Source organism: Sardina pilchardus, chromosome 13 (genome assembly GCF_963854185.1).
Source record: "Sardina pilchardus chromosome 13, fSarPil1.1, whole genome shotgun sequence".
Lineage (NCBI taxonomy): Eukaryota > Metazoa > Chordata > Actinopteri > Clupeiformes > Clupeidae > Sardina > Sardina pilchardus.
In genome coordinates, this window is record NC_085006.1 from 30,513,243 (window position 1) to 30,535,625 (window position 22,383).

General features: G+C 44.4%; 1 protein-coding gene across 1 annotated transcript in view; it reads right to left on the minus strand.

The window, feature by feature from the left end:
- Window positions 1-980: 980 nt before the first annotated feature.
- Window positions 981-22,383, minus strand: part of si:dkeyp-97b10.3 (uncharacterized) — a 46,673-nt gene continuing 25,270 nt past the window's right edge. Inside the window, exons 3-17 of the mRNA XM_062553358.1 lie at window positions 14,771-14,803; window positions 14,190-14,261; window positions 13,017-13,055; window positions 12,444-12,482; window positions 12,311-12,354; window positions 12,009-12,061; window positions 11,283-11,500; window positions 10,118-10,377; window positions 6,031-6,165; window positions 5,314-5,449; window positions 4,783-4,830; window positions 4,480-4,551; window positions 3,700-3,883; window positions 2,903-3,018; window positions 981-2,716 (exon numbers count right to left, since the gene is read on the minus strand). Coding sequence (XP_062409342.1) covers window positions 2,688-2,716; window positions 2,903-3,018; window positions 3,700-3,883; window positions 4,480-4,551; window positions 4,783-4,830; window positions 5,314-5,449; window positions 6,031-6,165; window positions 10,118-10,377; window positions 11,283-11,500; window positions 12,009-12,061; window positions 12,311-12,354; window positions 12,444-12,482; window positions 13,017-13,055; window positions 14,190-14,261; window positions 14,771-14,803 — 1,478 coding nt within the window. The 3' untranslated portion in view covers window positions 981-2,687. The remainder of the gene's footprint in view (window positions 2,717-2,902; window positions 3,019-3,699; window positions 3,884-4,479; window positions 4,552-4,782; window positions 4,831-5,313; window positions 5,450-6,030; window positions 6,166-10,117; window positions 10,378-11,282; window positions 11,501-12,008; window positions 12,062-12,310; window positions 12,355-12,443; window positions 12,483-13,016; window positions 13,056-14,189; window positions 14,262-14,770; window positions 14,804-22,383) is intronic.

Below are 22,383 nucleotides of genomic sequence, written 5' to 3' on the forward strand. Positions count from 1 at the left end.
ATTTGCAGTCGTCTAATACATCTTATGTACAAACCAACTTTATATGTGTAGTGTAACTAAGCACAAGGGAATTCATATTAATGAACACACACTCTCATCTCTCCTCAGAAATGCGACTGGCCCACCCCTGAAAGCGCACCAACATCTGAAAAGGTGAGTTTTTAAATCTCATATCCTTTATTGTCCACATCTCTTAACTATGATCCAGTTCCCACACCACACAGATGACTGTCCTCCTTACCTCTGAATGTCATCTTAATGCTATGGAGTGGTGTGGAGTTAGAGAAGGGGAACAGAGAGTACGGAAGCCCAGAAGGTCCAGTTGCTCACCGTTTTGCTTCTTTGCCTCCTGCCCATCAGGTGTGTGCCTCTGGAGACTCGTTCAGTGACCGCATGTGTGTGTGTGAGGTGGTCCAGGGCTTCCAGCTTCGGGCCGTCACCATCACCAGAGCCCTCAACTACATCTCCGCCGGGGAGAACCAGAGATAAGCCTTCCTCACCGCCCGCCATCCCATAATCATCATCATCATCATCATCCTCATTCTCTTCCTCCTCAGTAATGTATGAGATAGATCATACATCTTTTTTTTTAAACAAAGAAAAACAGCTATATCTGCCACTCTGAAATCTCCCGACCCAAACCAAACCTTCAAGCTGGTATTCTTACTGACTACAGATGTGACACTGCAGACCAGTGATCAGTAACTACAGTGATTAGCCTATAAGCTTCCTCCATTGGCCCCTCAGGGGCTGTGGATTCTCATGAGTTATTATTTATTACAGGAGTTATTTATTTATTGAGAAATGTATTTATTGAAGTATTTATTTATTGAAGTATTTATTTATTTATTTATTGACCTGTTTACATGGTGATTGATTTTATTTATTAATGTGTTTGTTTATTGATCTATTTATTGAATGATAACAACAAGTATTTATAGTAAATGTTATTTATTTCGTGAAACATTTGCCATTGACTGTGTACAATAAAGTATTTTTCAGCAGTAATTAAGGCTTAATGTTTTATATGACAGTAAAAAAAAGACTTTTATTCAGCCACATTTTATGCTACATTAGTGAAGTTCCACAATGATCCAAGTTTAAGGATTCAGTTCAAAGGCTAATGTGAACATACGTACTGTTTCAACTGAGGATGATTGCAGAGACTGCACACAAAACAAGGACATGTACTACGGTACACCTTCACAGCACAGAGAGCTGAGATCTGTGCAATGTAAACATGCTCTGACTGTACAAATCAAGGATATAGTCAAGGGCAGTCAGTACCTTGGCCTGAGATGCCTTACAGTTGCTCACAAAGAGATTCATCAGTCCGGCTGACTTCAACATCAGTGGTTACCACAGCAAGAACTTCATGATCATTGCTTTCATTCAGTCAAACTACATGTCCCCTGTACTCATAGGCATAAAGGCATACAGTAAACATAATTATTTCCAGATAATAAAAAAGCGAGAGAACGCCAACCCACCCTTAACCTTTAACCTCCTGACCACCATGTCTCGCCCTAGGGTGGGTCCAGCCACACTGCCTCTTTCGACTCTCTTCAAGTTTATGTCTGTATGTTGGGCCTGAGCGCTTCATTGTAAAAATCGCCCTGATTCATCTTAATTTGCCATAATTGTCTCCAGTCTTCGCATAATCCATCTGATAAGGCAGCGCTGCCTCAGCTGCGGGTTTAAACCGGTTTAAACTGGCCACTTCTCACAGGGGTACGAGGGATCACTCTGGCTCCTCGCTCTACACCTCTCTGGAGAGCTACACTTGGGCTACTGTACATCCTGTTTTCCAGGAAGTGCTATTCCAATGCCATCCTACTGGCCAGAGCTTCTTATAACGGACAATAAGCCAAATATCTCCATCAAGTTTCAACAGGTACCACCAGATAAACCAGATAGAAAAGATAACAAACAAACAACTAACAAATAGCATGGACATCTTTGGTCCCAGGAATCACATATTGAGTAAAAAAAAAATATGTACAATTTCATACAAAAAAAAGAGATTGTAAAAAAATAAAATAAAAAATGAAACAAACATGAATGGAAAACATACAGTATATACAAAATCAAGTTGAGCGCCTTTGGTTCAGAATGGGTTTCCACGGGCAATAGAGACTGCTGCACCGTACTGACATTTCTGCAGCATTTTGTCAACATAAGTGGATTTTCAAATCCTCCCAGAGCTGGTTTGACCTATAGCGCTTTCCCTGGTAAAAACCCAGAGGCTGAAATGACTGGCTCTGTAGGGACACAGAACCTTTTGAAAGATCTCTTCAGAGAAAAGGTGCTTTTAGAAACCCATGAAGGTCAGTTTAAGGAAGCATCTTTTGCTTAGTGTAGGTTAAGTAATACACGTACTGTATGGACACACATGCACACACACACACACACACACACACACACACACACACACACACACACACACACACACACACACACACACACACGCACATGCACACACATACACACGCACACACACACACACACACACACACACACACACACACACAAGCACATGCACACACATACACACGCACACACACACACACACACACACACACACACACCCCAAGAGAAAGGTCAGCCGGTGGTGTGTTTTGGTCCCTTGTGTTTGGTCCAGAGGTCTCGGCAGGTGGAGCTTCTTGTCCAAAAGTCCAGCAGCAGCCTCAGCTACTACAGTTACCCTGCAGCATGTCTGAGGAGCAAACACAGAAACATCATTTCAGTGTGTGTGTGTGTGTGTGTGTGTGTGTGTGTGTGTGTGTGTGTGTGTGTGTGTGTGTGTGTGAGATACTTCTTTGAAATCTCCTACTGTGTCAGATATTTCATGTACTGTATGCATGCACACACACACATTCCTCCTCTCCGATGCCCTGCTCACCTTCCAGACAATTTCGGACCTCGTTGGACACGTCCTCGTTGTTGAGGCACTCGTACAGCTGGTCGAGGCCGGCTTTCCCCTTATTCTTCCTCCTCCAGCTGTCCAGCATGCGGAACCTGTAGAGCGACGGACGCCGTGTTGGAAATGGAGCCTTTCTTGGAGTCAGACTTTGGTAAACTTTTAGTGTGCTTATAAGCACATATGATACTACTGAAACCTTTCGTTAGAACTGTTTATGGGCTTGCAGCTGGGCTAGCATGCAGTGGGGCGGTGGTAGTGTAGTGGTTAAGGAGCTGGGCTAGCGTGTAGTAGCCTGTAGGGCGGTGGTAGTGTAGTGGTTAAGGAGCTGGGCTAGCATCTACAGTAGCAGCCTGTAGGGTGGTGGTAGTGTAGTGGTTAAGGAGCTAGGCTAGCATGCAGTGGGGCGGTGGTAGTTTAAGGAGCTGGGTTAGCATGCAGTAGCCTGTAGGGTGGTGGTAGTGTAGTGGCTGTGATCTTGAGCAAGGCAATTAACCCCACGCTGCTCCAGGTAATATAATTGACATAGGGAAGTCACTTTGGGCAAAGGGGTTTGCTATGCTATGCTAGACGAACAAACGTAACCTCTGCATGGCCCCAGATATCTGTCTGGGGCACATTCCCCCGTACACTGGCGACCCGGGATCGATTCCTGCCCGGTGGTCCTTTCCAGATCCCACCCCCTGCTCTCTCTCCCTGTCACTCTCCACTGTCCTGTCATTAAAGGCATAAAAAAGCACATTAAAAATACACTTTAAAAACCCAAAAGCAATAGTGACCTCTGCATGATATGGTCGTCCTCTCCGGCCTGCAGCTTGTCCAGCTCCACGATGCTGAGGCCCAGGCACGCGATGGCCGTCTGCTTCCACTCCTTGCCCATCAGCTTGGCCAGCGTCATCAGCTGCTTGTCAGTCACGTCCGTCGCCGACTCCGACACCGACGTCTTCGCCGACTTCACGCCGTCTGCAGATCCACACAGAAGATGGCATGAGCGCAAGATGGCATGAGTGCAATATAGCATGAGCGCAAGATGGCATGAGCGCAAGATGGCATGAGTGCAATATAGCATGAGCGCAAGATGGTATGAGTGCAAGATGGCATGAGTGCAATATAGCATGAGTGCAAGATGGCATGAGTGCAACATCGTAGTGGTTCTCAACCTTTTTACAAGAGTACCACCTCAGAGAACAATTGGCTCTCCAAGTACCTCCATCATGACCAGCATTAAAATACAGAAGCCAATTTAAATATATTTTGTTGTACACACTGTTTTGCATCATTTTGTTTTGCTTTTTCAAGGAAGATAAAAACTAGTTTAAATGTAAAAAAAAATCATAATATTTTTATATCATTTGAAATGATTATTTTGTCTTCATGAAGTAAAACATTTTGGAGACTCCCAGAGTACCACAACAGAGAGTCCGCGTACCACCAGTGGTAGCCGTACCACAGTTTGAGAATCATCGCAATGAATATAGCATGTGTGACTCCAGACTTTTTACTCAAGGCCATAGCCGACACTGTGTGGTACTGTAAGGTGTCGATTCACAACCAATTACCTGGCTCGTCTGCCCAGCGAGGCCTCTTATTGGACACCTCCTCTTCTGATGTGCTCGTGCTCCGTTTGCGCCCTGGAGACGCACACGAGACAGACATGTCAATCAAACTTTAATTAGCTTTTAATTAGCCTTCAGTGACACTTTCCTGAGTTGGACCAACACACTATGGAAGTGTTGTATTCCATATAGAACAATACATGACTGATATGAAGAAAAGACTACATTTCCTGTAAGTAAAGACTACATTTCCTGTAAGGATGTTATGATATATAGAAACTCCAATGCAGACAGAAATGATCTTACTCTCTGCTTTCCTCTTTGGTTTGTCCTCGCACTTGTAAACACAGTCCCCTGTGAGAGAGAAAACCATATGGGTCAGAACATGAAGTGAAGCACCAGTGTATGTCTAATACTATTATTACTATCCCCACTATTAGCCGCGGCTTATACACTGATTTTGCAAAGATTCTTCAGCTATGAGGTTTATACAGGGGGGCAGTTAATATGGTGTTCATATGGTTTTGTTTCTTTTAACTTGCATAAAACACTGTCCTGCGGAAATTACTGTACACACACCTACACACACAGACACAGACACAGACACACACACACACACACACGCACACGCACACGCCCACGTGCACACACACACACACACACACACACACACACACACACACAAACACAGACACACACACACACACACACACATATACTGTATAGTGTATATAAAACCACATGCACACATACATACACACAGACAGACACACATGCAAGCATGCACTCACATATATACAACCACACACACACCCACACACACACATCTCTGCTGACCTTCCCTGATGGTGGCGGCCCAGAGGGGCTGGTCTGAGTCCACCTCTATGAGGGACAGCTTGAAGGGGGGCGGCTGCTCGAAGAACACTTCAAAGTAGCCCTTCATCTTGACAACGTCCAGGGTAAACTGGAAATCCTGCACGCACACACACACACAAACACACACACACACACACGCACGCACACACACAATCAAACACACACACACGCAAACACACACACGCAAACACACACACACACATGCACACACACACACACACACACAGAGTGTTCAGTCTATACACTGAGATATATTACAATGCATAATGGTATTGTGTCTACAGAACTATGTTTGCAAGGCACTTGACAGAATCCTTAATACAGGGCTCATGTATATGTGTGTGTGTGTGTGTGTGTGTGTGTGTGTGTGTGTGTGTGTGTGCATGTGAACAAGCATGCATGTCTGTGTGTATTTGTGTCTGCTTGCATGCATGTTTGTGTGTGTGTGTGTGTGTGTGTGTGTGTGTGTGTGTGTGCACGTGCGTACTTGTGTGTGTGTGTGTGTGTGTGTGTGTGTGTGTGTGTGTGTGTGTGTGTGGGTGTGTGTGGGTGTGTGTGGGTGTGTGTGGGTGCGTGGATGTGTGTGTGTGTGTGTGTGTGTGTGTGTGGGGGTGTGTGTGCGTGGATGTGTGTGTGTGTGTGTGTGTGTGTGTGTGTGTGTGTGTGTGTGTGCCGTACCGCAGGTGTGATGTCCCCCTCTGGCTCGCTGGTCAGGCGATACTTCCTCCTCTCCTCCAGGAGGCGCTGGCAGGTGGGGGGCTTCTCCAGCTTCACATACTTCTTATTGGATCTCCGCACCGCGTTCTGAATGTCCTGAAACACACACACACACACACACATTTCCACAGCTTTTACCATCATGCTCCCCCACACACATTTCCACAGCTTTTACCATCATGCCCCCCCCCCACACACACCGTTTTACCATCATGCCCCCCCCACACACACACCGTTTCTCACTGTAGGCTGCAGCAGCGGTCTTGTTTACCAGAGGTGGAAAAGTCCAGATTCAGAAAGTAAAAGTCCTCCCACATATCTGTGCCAGAGCGGTAGATAAAACAGAGTGGCGACACTCCCATAGACCTCCATAGGAACAAATGGCAGCGCTTTTTCCAGGCTATTTCCTCGTTATGGGGCTTTTGGAACTGTGTACAGCCAATCTCTTGGTCAGTAGTCAATGAGTTAATTGATTACACCTTCCAGCATCAGAAGTACATCCCACCCTCCTGCGATTCAGCCATTCAGCACAGTTTTTTTTGGAACTTTTGATCGTGGCGGCAACATCAAAGAGTGTCGCAACTCTCTCTTTCTATGGCTCTGATCTGTGCCAACCATTCACTTAAACCAGCTGATTCTAATTAGCACAATTAGCTCTTCAGCTAATTAGCTCTTCAGCTAGGTAGAGCCAGAGCCAGAGCCATTAAAGAGAGAGTTGAAACACTCTTTGATTTTGCCGCCGCGCGATCAAAAGTGGCTGAATGGCTGAATCGCAGGAGGGTGGGATGTACTTCTGGATGCTGGAAGGTGTAATCAATTAACTAATTGACTACTGATCAAGAGATTGGCTGTAAATAGTTCCAAAAGTCCCATAACAATGAAATAGCCTGGAAAAAGCACTGCCATTTGTTCCTATGGAGGTCTATGGGAGTGTCTACCGTTTTATCTACCGCTCTGGGTAGAGCAGTTAATTAGTGAGATCACCTGTATTAAGTGCACAGGTAGAGCCAGTACATGGTTGGATTTTTACTTTCTGAAGCTGGACCTTTCCACCTCTGTCTTGTTTACTGTATTCATGACCTTGAGAAACACAGACCTGGCTGCAGCAACAGTCTTTTTTACTGTAAAATGACCTTGAGAAATGGAGATCTGGGTGAAGAGTTGCGTGCTGGGATTTTCCTTGAAGTATTCTTAACAGTCTAGCTGGCTATGCGCCACTCATGTTGCAATGAGCTCGACATTTACACCGAATCATTTACCATCACCAGCATGGATGCTGCCAATCACACGGAAGTGAGAGGAGAGCAGGCCCTAAAATAGGCGCTCTTCCTGAAGCACTACGCATGACTCAACTACACACACACACACACACACACACACACACACACACACATCTCTTCCTGAAGCACTACGCATGACTCAACTACACACACACACACACACACAGAGGCAGCTCCCACTAGCACTCAATGAGGAAATGGCTGATGAGGCAGGGTTACATCATGCTTTCACACACACACACACACACACACACACACACACACACACACACACACACTCATATACACAAGCACACACACACACACACACACACTCATATACACAAGCACGCACGGAAACACACACACACACACACACACACATGGAAACTGTTTCACCACAGCCAGGAGTGGACTTGGACAGTGGTCCTGGCTGCCCACTTGTATCCGTATTGAGTTCCGCCTCTGTGTTCTGTTGCGTTGCGTTGTGTTGCGTTGCGTCGCGTCGTGAGTGACAGCTGGGAGTGGGAAGCACACTGGGGAAGCGTTCCCTCGGAGAGAGCGAGACCGAGAGAGAACGGGACGCGGCACGCCGCAACGCTACATACCGTCCAGCAGGGACTCGGCCTGACCACAGCGCCATGGCAACCGTCCTGCTTAGTCACCGCTTTGGGGATTCCAATCCACATGGCCTCCGAGACCGACCCGGCACTGAGCACTTAAGGTGGCCCCAGGGCCACAGTGGGGAAACCCCAGGAGAAGTGAGCGCGGCCGCGGCCAGACCTCCTTAAGACGGCCCGCAGCGCGTCTACGAGCAGTGAGGCTGCACAGAGACAGACGAGCGGCAGGAGGAAGTGAAAGACTCGTTGTGTCCTTAAACGAGGAATTAATCATTCATGTTACTGTAATACACACTTCAGCGCGCCCCACGCTCGCCTCACAGCTACATCCCAGCACTGAACCCGCCCGACAGCACTTTGTGCACTTTTACCACATTTATATGTTCTAGGTGATTTTTGGGTCATTTGCTTAGTTTTAGTGGGGATGACCCACGGGGGGAAAGAACACTCAAGACTGCCCCACCGGCATCTCTACTATTCTGTTATCTTGGGAATACTCACGCAGTTGATCTATTTAATTTCATCTCATTATGAAATGTAACTAAAAATAATTATAATGTGCACCGTAATTTCCCAACTATTAGCCGCAGCTTATACATTGATTTTGCAAAGTTTCTTCAGCTATGAGGTTAATACATGGGGGCAGTTAATATGATATTAATATGGTTTTGCTTATTTCAACTTGCACAAAACACTGTCCTGCGGCTTATACACAATGCGTCTAATACACTTACTGTACATAATGGGGTTTTGCCATTTGCCAGAATTTACTGTTCCACACTACTGCCAGACTGAATATTGTCAGAGTGTTGAGGATTGAGGATGTTCTTGGAAAGCACATTAACCTTGAGTGCTACAAGATTAAGTAAGAATAAAAATCAGACTAGGACCAATTAGACAAATTACAGTTAAATGGTGATCTTACGGTCCATCATATTATTGATATTTTTATCAGTAATTTAAAATAAATTCTCAAATAAATGTACACATATAATCTAGGAAGCAGGAAGAGATGGTGACTTTGCTACTCAGCTCATTCGTTTGTGGTTAAATGAGATAATTGCTTGACTGCTTTCTAGAAGCCAGTGAGTCATCTCTGTGGCATTTATCCAGTTGAAATAACCTTCCAATCTACATGATGACATCTCTGTCTAACCACATAGCGGTCATATAATCTGATGACTTGATAACCAAACAGTACAGGTTTCAGATGTTCTCATAGTTTTACATCCTATTTCGGACAGACATTGAGCTACCGGCAGTGACCGATGAAAACTGCAGGACAATACAGCTCAAAACATCATGTCACCATCAGCACATTATACCACAAGATATACTGTGGTATATAATTAAGGATTAAAAAATTAACTACACATTAGTTGCCTTTCGTTTGTTTCTCCATTCTCTGCTTCTGTCTTCAAAACAGAACGGTCATATTTTAGAAAATGAAGAAATGAATTAAATGAATACCACTGAAGTCTCTCAGTAGCAACTGTGAAATTCCCACATTTTGTAATAACCCCATGACTTACTGTATGATTTGATACATATTCATTAAGCTTGTGCAGTAGAAATAAAGCGCAGACTCCCCAGACTAATGTTCAATCTTACAGTAAAAGATGCTTAATATGGTGATAGCCAGACCAGTAGCTGAACTATAAGCATAGTGTGGCATGAGGGAGCATTTAGAGAGTCCAGTATGACACGGCGGTCTCACCTTGATGCCTACTGTGCTATGGCACTGCCCTTGGTCTCACCTTGATGCCTACTGTGCTATGGCACTGCCCTTGGTCTCACCTTGATGCCTACTGTGCTATGGCACTGCCCTCGGTCTCACCTTGATGCCTACTGTGCTATGGCACTGCCCTCGGTCTCACCTTGATGCCTACTGTGCTATGGCACTGCCCTCGGTCTCACCTTGATGCCTACTGTGCTATGGCACTGCCCTCGGTCTCACCTTGATGCCTACTGTGCTATGGCACTGCCCTTGGCACTGCCCTTGGTCTCACCTTGATGCCTACTGTGCTATGGCACTGCCCTTGGTCTCACCTTGATGCCTACTGTGCTATGGCACTGCCCTCGGTCTCACCTTGATGCCTACTGTGCTATGGCACTGCCCTTGGTCTCACCTTGATGCCTACTGTGCTATGGCACTGCCCTTGGTCTCACCTTGATGTCGGAGCCGTTGTTGGGGGCCAGGTAGACCCTGAATGAGTACGAGGCCTGCTGGCCCACCTCCTTGTAGACGAGGACCACGCCGTGGTGCTGTGCGGGCCGGACGGTCTGGACGACGGGGCCCACGGGGGACAGCGACGTCACCGCCCACTTGATGTGGCTGCCTGAGTGGTCCACAGAGGGCTCGATCTGCGGCACGCTGTCCTTCACGTGCAGCACGCTGAACTTCACATCGCTGCCCTCGCTGCCCTCGTCTGCTCACCAGAGAGAGAGAGAGAGGGGGAGAGAGAGAGAGAGAGAGAGAGAGAGAGAGAGAGAGACATTGACAGACAGACAGAGAGAGAGAGAGTAGGAGAGAGAGAGACAGAGACAGACAGAAAGGGAGAGGGGGGGCAGAGAGAGAGAGAGAGACAGAGACAGACAGACAGACAGACAGACAGACAGAGGGAGGGAGAGAGGGCGAGGGACAGACAGACAGAGACAGACAGACAGATGTGGGGGGAGAGAGAGACAGAGAGAGGGGGAGAGAGAGACAAACAGATAGACAGACAGACAGACAGATGTGGGGGGAGAGAAAGACAGAGAGAGGGGGAGAGAGAGACAGACAGACAGACAGACAGACAGACAGATAGACACAAAATAAAATGGAGAGAATGAGATAAGGCAGAGAAAGACATAAAAAAGAAAAAGACAGGAAGTCTGTCAGATGGAGACATATACTGTATATCCAAATGATGAACAAATATAGCAAAAGTGCTGTGTACAGGTGTAAATCCATATTTGGAGTGAAACTTCAAAAACAGTAGACTACAGCACACACAGCAGAGGAGGACATCCCGGGTTCAGGAAGTAAAAGTCCGGCCAAGTCTCTGATCCAGCCATTTAGTGAACCAGCTCATCCTAATTAGCTGCCAGCTAGATCAGATAAGTGAGGGATAATCAACGACGTGCCGTGCGTTTATAGGGAAATAAACACGTTCGAAGTGGTAATAAGGTCCCGACGCCGCAGGCGGAGTTGATTATCCCGCTTATACCACTGCTGCTATCATTTTCGTTTATTGAGAGAATATATGGCAGGACTTTAACTTTCTGGAACTGGCATGTCCGCCTCTGATGCACCGTCCACCACAGCCAGGGGGCGCTCTTTGTCCAGCCCTACCTGCCAGACAGAGGGAGTGTGGGAACTGGATGGACTTGAGGATGGCCGGGTCGCAGTCCACGTCAAAGATGGGCCCGGCGAACTTCCACGAGTCCTTCAGGAACGAGCCGAACTTGCTCCAGGAGAGGACGCAGTACTTGATCTGGACGCTCTGGGAGACCTCGAACACCAGGCCGGTCACCGCACACTCGAACGTCCCCTCACACGCCAGGGTCAACCTGCAGCAGGGGTCATCATTTCATATTTGAATTCTTCAATTTAATTTCACTTATAGGGCGCCAAAACATTACACGTGTCTCATGGCACACACACACACACACACACACACACTTATAGAGCAACATTACACATGTCCCATGGCGCTTTACAGAGTATTAAACACTCAGAGAGAGCCCATGAGGAACAGGGGTGAGGAAACACTCCCTAGAATTGGAGATGCATATAGGAAGAAACCTCGGACAGATCCACAACCCATCTGCCAAGGGTCAGTTACAGGACAGTAAGGTCATTTTAGGACACAGAGAGCAAACCACGTGGAGACTCAGTAAAGGAGTGGCTCTCAGTGGACGTCCACGCCATCTTTACTACATACTGTATCACTGGCTGGAGACAACATGGCCATGTCTGCTGCTGACCAGACTACTGATACAGAGATACACTGAGAGAGAGAGAGAGAGAGAGAGAGAGAGAGAAGTTAGACAGACAGAGAGGGAAAGGGTCACTTACTGCAGACGACCTCTGGATATTTTCCGTGGCGTAACACGTTCATAGTCATGATTCTAGAATAGAAACAGAAATAGAACATTGGAATAATATAAAATGACACTGTAAATAACCAAATCTAGTCTGATGTACTAGGTCTGCACTCCGTATTGACTAAACTGATGCTATAATCAATCATGCACCATCTTCCACTGTGTGATTAGGGCTGCCACTTCCTCTTTCAACTTTCAGCGTTCTGTATAGACCTGCACACTTCCATACAAAGACAGAGTGTAGAAATGAACAATAACGTAGATATAACGTACCTGAATGGCCCTGCACTTAGCACAGCACGCCTTTCCATTAACACCTGAAAACATCAGAACCGCAGTCCATTTGTTTCTGCATTTTTATATATCTTTTTGCATTTATGATTTTTTTGGCTGTGTAATTATTTACCATTTTGCTTTTCCTCAGCCTCTGGGTCAGGGGCCTCCTCTGTGGTAACAACACAAACTCGTTATTTACTGAAGAGAGAACATACCACACTAACATTTACACAACATCCTTACATTTACTGTAAGGAGAACATCACTAGTACACACTAACTGGGAGGCTACATCAAGCACATAAGTCGTTATTTACTGTGGAGAGAACATACTACACTACACACTAACTGGGAAGCTACATCAAGCACATAACTCAAGTGTTCTGTTCACATAGTCTATGCTGCAGTACATTTCTTTTACTGTTTTTTATGTTATTGTTGAGTGTTGTACTTGAATGCAAAGATTAACTGGAGTCAAATTCCTTGTTTGTTCACGCAAACCTGGCCAATAAAGCTCATTCTCATTCTGATTCTGATTCTGATTCGTTTCCACTGTCATCGGAAGTTGTGGCACGTACATTAAACATTAAATAAACTCAAACTATTATACACTCCCTCCACAAATGAAGAGTTGTGAAGAGCCATGATGAACTTGGGCATCATGCCATCTTTTGGCCACCGTCAAAGAGAGTTCCTCAGCTTACCGTGACTTGTGTCATGAGCCCCGGCTTCATCACTCTCCGCTGTAAAACAAGAAGAAAGAGGCGTCATTGAGTGCGTTTACAATGCACACTAAAAAACAATTACAGACAATGATCAGGTAACTGGAATAATCCGTTTCAGGTGTATACTGTACATGTCTCGAAGAAATCAGAATATTGACAGAAAGCTACAGTAGGTGTGTTTAACGGATTTTTCATAAACCGATAATGGCAGTAATCCGATAATGAATATCGGTTTATTCCATTTACATGAACACTTGAATAACCAGATAACTACAAAAACCCGATAATAATCAGTTGTTTAGTGTGCATGTAACACGCTCATTAACAGGTCATGTAATCAGGGGTCAGCTGCACGTTATCAGGTAATACGTAGCTTCGTCAACATGACTATCAATAATTTGATATGAAAATTAACAAACAAAAAAATAAATACTATCATTATATTATTAATATCATATTATATTGTTGGACGGTACTAATACTAGTATTAAGTTGTGTCTGTTAAAACTAGACTTCAATGTGGGGGGTGCTGTGGCGCAACAGGCTACAGCACTCATGCCATGTCAGGTTCAAGTCCAACCTGCGGTCATTTCCCGTTCACACCCCATGTCTCTCTCCTGCTTGCTTCCTGTCTCTCTGTCCTATACAAATAAAGGCAAAAAGCCCCAAAAACTATACTTTAAATAAAAAAATTAGACTTCAGTGTATTTTTCAGAGACACGAGTGGATCCATTAGGTGACAGTTCAATAGTAGTTTATAGATGCCTTTCCTCTAAAAGATATGTAAACAAGAGTTGAGGCCCGTACACAGCAAGCAATTTTTCGGACAAAATATTTGCACGAAATTACGCAGGCTATTAAACACATGTATTCTAATTAGTCTGTATACACCGAGGACATAGGACAACTTTCAGAACAGTCTTGTTTGACGTAAAATTTCACATGCGAACAATCAGACTCTGTGTGTATGGGCCTCTAACGAGTGGCTCCTACACCTCATGACAGTTGATGGGCAGTAGGGTAGAATATGCATTTCCTCTAAAAGACACCATGAACCCATAGAGTAGCACCTACACCACAGATGCCATGGTTCTTTGGCAGTTTATAGATGCCTTCATTTCCTCTAAAAGACCCCATGATCTCATAGCTTACCTGTATGTCTTTCTTCGTCTTCATCTTCCTCTTCTTCCTCTTCCTCTGACGAGCTTCCCTCACTTGACGTCTCTGTATCATAGAACAGCAGAAATAACACTGTAACATCTTGCCATACTGAGGGGGAGTGATGCAAGGCCAAATTCTAGGGGGGCCCAATCACACTGAAATTATGTTCTGAGAGGGAATGTGGATCAGCCGTGGGCAGCCGTGGCCTACTGGTTAGGGCTTCGAGCTTGTAACCAGAGGGTTACCGGTTCGATCCCCGACCAGTTCATGGCTGAAGTGCCCTTGAGCAAGACACCTAACCCCTCCCTGCTCCCCGAGTGCCGCTGTTGGGCAGGCAGCTCACTGCTCTGGGTTAGTGTGTGTTCACTGTGTGTTCACTGTGTGCAGTGCGTGTTCACTAATTCACAAATTGGGATAAATGCAGAGACCAGGTTTCCCTCACGGGATCAAAAAATATATCATATTAGCAGAGGTCCCATCTGCTGCCTGCTAGTTCATTTGTCTTCATTTCCATTGGACAAAACATGAGTCAGCTAAAAGAGAAAGGGCAGATTCCCGTTGGCTGTACCTACCTGAGGAGCTGTTCTCAGACTCCGGGGGCGTATCTGTTAAAACATGTAGGAGAGGAGTTGATTTAGAAAGAGGAATCTGTGACAACTAACCACACATTCACATTCACCTAATTAGCAACTCTTTCCTACAGTCACCGGATAAACCTGCAATCGCATGACCTTTCAAAACTGACCACTGGTTTTGTTTTGAGCGGAGACCATCCGATCATTCAGGTCCTGCAGTGCATCAGAGGTCCAATAAAGACAGTGTGGCATCACTGAGACATGTGTCAGCATGAGGAAAGAATGCTGAAGGACACACTGGGCTGGTATAGGACACACTGGGCTAGCATAGGACGCACTGGACTGCTGAAGGACACACTCGGCTAGCGTACCATAGGACACACTGGGCTGGTATAGGACACACTGGGCTAGCATAGGACGCACTGGACTGCTGAAGGACACACTCGGCTAGCGTACCATAGGACACACTGGGCTGGTATAGGACACACTGGGCTAGCATAGGACGCACTGGACTGCTGAAGGACACACTCGGCTAGCGTACCATAGGACACACTGGGCTGGTATAGGACACACTGGGCTAGCATAGGACTCACTGGGCTAGCATAGGACTCACTGGGCTGGTATAGGACACACTGGGCTAGCATAGGACACACTGGGCTAGCATAGGACGCACTAGGCTTGCATAGGACACACTGGGCTGCTGAAGGACACACTGGGCTAGCGTAGCACAGGACTCACTGGGCTAAGACACACTGGGCTACCGTAGGACACATTGGGCTGCTGCTGTAGGACACACTGGGCTAGCACAGGACACACTGGGCTACTGTAGGCTACTGTAGAACACTGGGCTAGCATAAGACACACTGGGGACACATCAACTGTACTACTGCACTATATTAATGCTACACTGTAAGGCATAACTATTATACAGTACCTATTATACAAGTATAATAGTAATCATACTAGGGATGTCACGAGAACCGATACTTGCGATACCTCTCGATTCTAAAATGAGAAAACACCGGCGATGCCTATTTTTTTGAAGCACCGTAAGCACCGACGTCATCATAAGCATCGGTGCTGCGACTCTTCCGGAACTGATGTGTACAGTGTTTCCCCCGGAGCGGTAGATAAAGCCAGAGCCCCTTTAGGGAGAGCCGGTCCACTTCCTATTAACTCCATTGTACCGGATTGTTCATGCAATCTGTTGAAATTCCGCTAGGGGCGTTGCCGAGCAAGTGATAAATGAATTGTGGTCTATGGGGCTAAGCGGCTAGAACTCGTTTTTTTCACAGTTGACAACTTCATTTCTTAATGTACATTGTCGTAGTAGCTACCTGAGTATAGGTTTTCCACTGGAAATTAAATAAAAAGTCACTCATGTCCTTTCTGCTTTTCATAGGATGGGCCGTTTTCCCTGTAACATGCTAGCATTTAGCTCATGGATGCTCGCGACAATCGCGACCGATTACGACCGTCGTGAAGCTGAACCTTCTTTTAGGTCTATGGCCGTAAAGTGGTTCGCTTGTGTCACGTGACATAAAAACTTTGAAAGGGTTTTTAGGAATAACAACACGTATTGAAAATTGTATTGGTCAGCTGATTGTCAAGTCAAGTTATCCTGCATCGCATGCATTAATGCAATTTTAGGAGAAAAAATTATATAACGAGAAATGTGGTACTGGGGAGTTCAGCTCCATTGCTACCCATTCATTCATCACTTGCTTGCGATCGCCCTCTAGTTGCAGTACCATGCGGAAGTATTTCGCTAGTGGTCCTTCTCCCCTTATTAGACATTCTCTGATAAAGCCTCTGGTTTCCCCCACATAGACTAATTTGTGGCCATGCGCCACAGATTCAGCACCGGCCGCCACATATTGCATTTTGTTACTTTTTTTAATCTATTTTTTAACGCTACTGAAAAACACGCAACATTCGTTAAGCTGAATTTCCTCTCTCTGCTCCCCCTCTCTGTCACTCACGCGTCTGTCTCTCATGCACACACATATGCGCGCACACACACAGCCTCTCCCCTCCGTGCACACAGCGTCTGTCTCCATGAAAACCAACCAGCGCATTCCTGTAAGCGCGGTCGTACTGATGCATCTGATACGGTGGCCCTGAAGTGCAAAACACAACACAAATAAGACAACACAACACAAATAAGACAACACAACACAAAAAGAGAAAACACAACACAAAAAGAGACAACACAACACAAAAAGAGAAAACACGGCCCCGAAGTGCACAACACAACGGCAAATCACACAACACAACACAAAAAGAGACAACACAACACAAAAAGAGAAAACACAACGGCAAATCACACAACACAACACAAAAAGAGAAAACACAACGGCAAATCACACAACACAACACAAAAAGAGACAACACAACACAAATAAGACAACACAACACAATTAGAGAAACCTCGGCCCCGAAGTGCACAACACAACGGCAAATCACACAACACAACACAAAAAGAGACAACACAACACAATTAAGAGACAACACAACGGAATACCTTCGGGCCACATGAATCGTCGCTGGGACACGTACAGGCCTACAGCCCGCAGAAAATAGCATGCTGGGTCTTCACATGTCCATAAGAACCCACAGTAATGGAATATCCACGTTGTGTTTTATTCATAATATGTTTGGTGTATAATCCAACTCATACAAAAGCAACACGTTCGAAACAAATCATCAGAAATCAGGAAGTAAAACAGCTTGTAACTCTGTCACCGTTCTAGATACCGTCATATAGGCTACCATATATGGTCATTTTTGTCAGATCCCCCTAGTTACCGTGGTAGCTACCACACATCAGAGCGATGGCTTTGCCCCACATGTCTTTCTGCGACGAGATATTCAAAACCGGAGGAAATTGGGCAAGAGAGCTGTCAATCAGGCTCCCTAGCTTTGAATGACGACAGCACTAGTCAGCCACATGCCTCGTCATTGAAAACCGGATAATGTTGAAGCCAAGGGGTAGACGATTTCAGTGATCTGCGACTTTACTTTATAAACCCTAATAAAGTCCTCGTAACATTCATTAAAAGATTTAAAGAGACATGCAGGCTGAAATAATTTGAAGATTTAATGGTGCATAGGCTACTGACAATAAAACTCTTACACAAGAACCCCTTTTTGAGTAGAAGCATAATATTGGTGTCAAATGAAAGCTAACATTCTGGAGATTTTTGGGGAGTCTGGTTGACAGCTCTCTTGCCCAATCTCCTCCGGTTTTGAATATCTCGTCGCAGAAAGACATGTGGGGCAAAGCCATGGCTCTGATGTGTGGTAGCTACCACGGTAACTAGGGGGATCTGACAAAAATGACCATATGGTATATGACGGTATCTAGAACGGTGACAGAGTTACAAGCTGTTTTACTTCCTGATTTCTGATGATTTGTTTCGAACTTGTTGCTTTTGTATGAGTTGGATTATACACCAAACATATTATGAATAAAACACAACGTGGATATTCCATTACTGTGGGTTCTTATGGACATGTGAAGACCCAGCATGCTATTTTCTGCGGGCTGTAGGCCTGTACGTGTCCCAGCGACGATTCATGTGGCCCGAAGGTATTCCGTTGTGTTGTCTCTTAATTGTGTTGTGTTGTCTCTTTTTGTGTTGTGTTGTGTGATTTGCCGTTGTGTTGTGCACTTCGGGGCCGAGGTTTCTCTAATTGTGTTGTGTTGTCTTATTTGTGTTGTGTTGTCTCTTTTTGTGTTGTGTTGTGTGATTTGCCGTTGTGTTTTCTCTTTTTGTGTTGTGTTGTGTGATTTGCCGTTGTGTTTTCTCTTTTTGTGTTGTGTCGTCTCTTTTTGTGTTGTGTTGTGTGATTTGTCGTTGTGTTTTCTCTTTTTGTGTTGTGTCGTCTCTTTTTGTGTTGTGTTGTGTGATTTGCCGTTGTGTTGTGCACTTCGGGGCCGTGTTTTCTCTTTTTGTGTTGTGTTGTCTCTTTTTGTGTTGTGTTTTCTCTTTTTGTGTTGTGTTGTCTTATTTGTGTTGTGTTGTCTTATTTGTGTTGTGTTTTGCACTTCAGGGCCACCGTAATCTGACGCTGCCCGGGTGGAAGCATAGTTCTTCCGCAACTTTTGTAGACTATGCGTGCAACTTTACCAAACAGTAGAAGTAAACTCATTCTCCTTGTCATGCTCAATGGACACCCGCCCACGACATGCAGGGAGGGAAAGTGAAAACCAGCGCCCCAAGTGGTTGCGTTCCTATCGAAGAGCAGCTCCAATGTTAAGTCCCATAGACCGACTTTTCAAAAAAATACTACGCAGCTATACCAGCGATCTTATCCACCAAAAATATTTTTCAGTCGGCATACTGTAATAATCTACTAACTGTGAAAATATCAGACTCTATTTCGCCTTATTTAAAAAAAAAAACGTAATTGCTCGTTTCATTTCATAAATGGACTACAACTTCAAGTGACGTGACACCCTTCGACGACGTTACTCACCTAGCATGGTTTGTTTATTAGCCTGTTAGCTAGTTGGTTAGTTAGTAGACAATCACACTTACTGCCAGCTCTTGTGTGAGTAGGAGCACAACACAAGTTATCCCAACATAAAGGTAATTACCACGCGGTTTACATCGCTCTCTGTTATTACAAAAATATGATAAGCAAGTTAAGCAAATTGCCGTTTTGATCAGTTGGAGATGGAGCGCCCAAACTGGTGACGTCAAATGCTACTGTAGCTAGCTACTGTAGTTCGTTATCACCATGTTACAAACAAACTCAAAACAATTAAACTGATCCTAAAAAATAAAGTATGACCACTAGAAGCAATAGAGCTGACCTACATGGATAGCATATTGAAGGCATTTAACTAACTTCCGATCGTGGGCCGAGATAGGCTATATTTTTTCTAAAAGAAAATCCCAACCTCTCCCGCTAGCCTCTAGGAACGCAACCACCAGGTGGCGATGAGATTACTTTCCCTCCCTATTCAATCCAAATAGAACATTCGCAATCGTGAACGCAATGACGCACAGAAGACGACTAGCTAAATTGCTGTTTAAAATCCGGTTAGCATCATTAGCAGGCTATGCTGCAGACATTTGATTAAAACTCTTGCATTCAAGTTGACTGACCATCTCAATACTAATGTTTTTCAACTCCAAGACTCCAAGGGCCTGTCCCAAGGAGAAAAAGTAGCTTACCTTGAAACTTAAACACATGTGGGGAAACTGAACGGTCCAACCAGTAGAGTATGATGCTTAGCCTGCTACTTTGTTTATTTTGAGGCTTCAACCAGACAGCTGAATTTAAGAGGTGGAGTTGTAATATATGAATAGTAGGCCATAATCTGCATTAAGTTTGCTGTTATGAAGATAAGACATTTCAGTACATAGAATGTATAAATAGTTACAGAATGTGTGTGTTTCAAATAAAGCATTCACATTATATGAAAGCAGAGCGATAAAAAGGCGATGCAAGTGTTGGTTTTTATACAATCCATTAGAAAAGTGATTTAATTAATTATGTGTAAGCCTATGATATGCTCGCAATTGGATACTGTATTCTGTTATGCTCTGTATGTTATAGAAATTATATTTCCGTATTCTGCAAATATTTCAATAAAGCAATTCATTAAGTACATGGGATTTTAGAAAATCCTTTTTTTAACGATAGTATCGAATTTGGCATCGAGAATCGTGTAATTGTACTGGTATTGGCACCGACTACTGATTTTTTGGTATCGTGACACCCCTAAATCATACAATAATAATCTACTAATTCAGCTCATTCTTCAAAACAAGGGAGTTCATAAATTCAACTGCTGACCTGTGTCCAAGGTGAAATGTCCTTCAACACCCCAGATTAACACATCTACTTCAGTTGATACGTACACACACACACACACACACACACACACACACACACACACACACACACACACACACACACACACACACACACACACACACACACACGCACCCCACCGTGGCCAAATCAACCAATCACCACACCATCTGCCCCGTGGGACCATGGGAAATTAGCTTGTGTGGTGTGCATGTGTGTGTTACTTTACAGCAGCGTGTAAAGATAGTGGGATTCTGCAGAAGTGAAGAAGTTCTGAGGAATGTCTTGCGTCAGTGTAAATTATTTCATTTTCACAGTATTTATTATTTTAATGCCCCGTGGTCACACAACCCCCTTCAAATACCAGAGAATTAAACAACCAAAGTATTACAAGCTACTGTACTGTACTGTACACCACACAGACAGCGGGCATCTTCACCAAACCACAGACGGGCACTTGGCGAAGGACACATTGGTGATGGAGTGGCACAAAAGCTGGGCTATTTCTACGCAGCGTGTGTTTGTGGGGTACTTTTTCAAGAAAAACAACAAGGAAAGTACAGAGTCCGACAAGATAGGAAGAGGGAGTGAGTGGAAGGGGGCTGAGAGGAAGGCAAATCTCTCAAAATGAAAGATGGAAATAAAGTTATCAAATATACGCCGTGTGAACTGAAACCCCACTCATGTTCTGCCGTGCACACACAAAGCAAAGCAAAAGTAAAATCAAATTGCTGACTACAGTGAGTACCTAATCTGAACTGTACACAATAATTCTCAATCAACTAAATAATAAACAAACTAACTATCGAGACCTGGTTTATCACACATACTGTAGCTACTGTAGCTGAATGTTGTAGACAGGTGTCAAACAAGCTGGTTCAACTACACACAAATGTCTGCTGACAACGACATACAGTAGCCATAATATGTGGGTGGTTTCACAATCAGGGTAAGCACTTTGTTTCACAACAATTAAACCCTCCCGAATTATCTTGAAATATTTATGTGGGTTTTTTTTTTGTGTAATCTACATCCTTTGAGGAATAAAAAAAAATGTTTTGTGTGTCTGTTTATCTGAATATTCAAGACTTTTGTTGCTGTTGTTGTTGTTGTTGTTGTTTTTTTTTCGATGTTGCTATCAGGGTAGTGGAAGGGGGGAGGGAATATACTTTGTCAAATCTACATTGTACATTGTTTTCATACAGTGTGTTGTAATATCAAGAAAACAATAAAAACAAAGTTGGAAAAATGGAAAGTTGGCAAATGCAAACACAGCAACAAGGAATGTAACGATTTATTCACAGATAATCATTCTCCCACCAAAAACAATGTCCTTTATCTGAATGGTTGCCAAGCAGCGTCGTGACGCAGCTACTTTACTGTAACTTTTGCATTAAGTTATGGCAGCGCAGCCATATCAAATGAAATGCGCTCAAGGTTCAAGGCTCAAAGATTTTACAACAGCATCGAACGTGATTCAGCCGATCATAATCAAGTACCGGCACTATCTGTTGTGTACTATGCTTAGATATGTATACTTTAAATGCTTAGATATGAATAGAGTAATTTCCTGCGCATTAGCTGCATTGTGTACAAACCACAGGACAGTGTTTCATGCAAGTTAAACCAACCAAATCATATAATACCATATTAACTGCCCCCATCAACCTCATAGCGGAACAAATTTAGCAAAATCAATATGTAAACTGCGGCTAACAGTTGGGAATTATGGGTAGGCTACTGTAAAAGGTATGTTGGAGTGGACAATGCTTAGATATGTA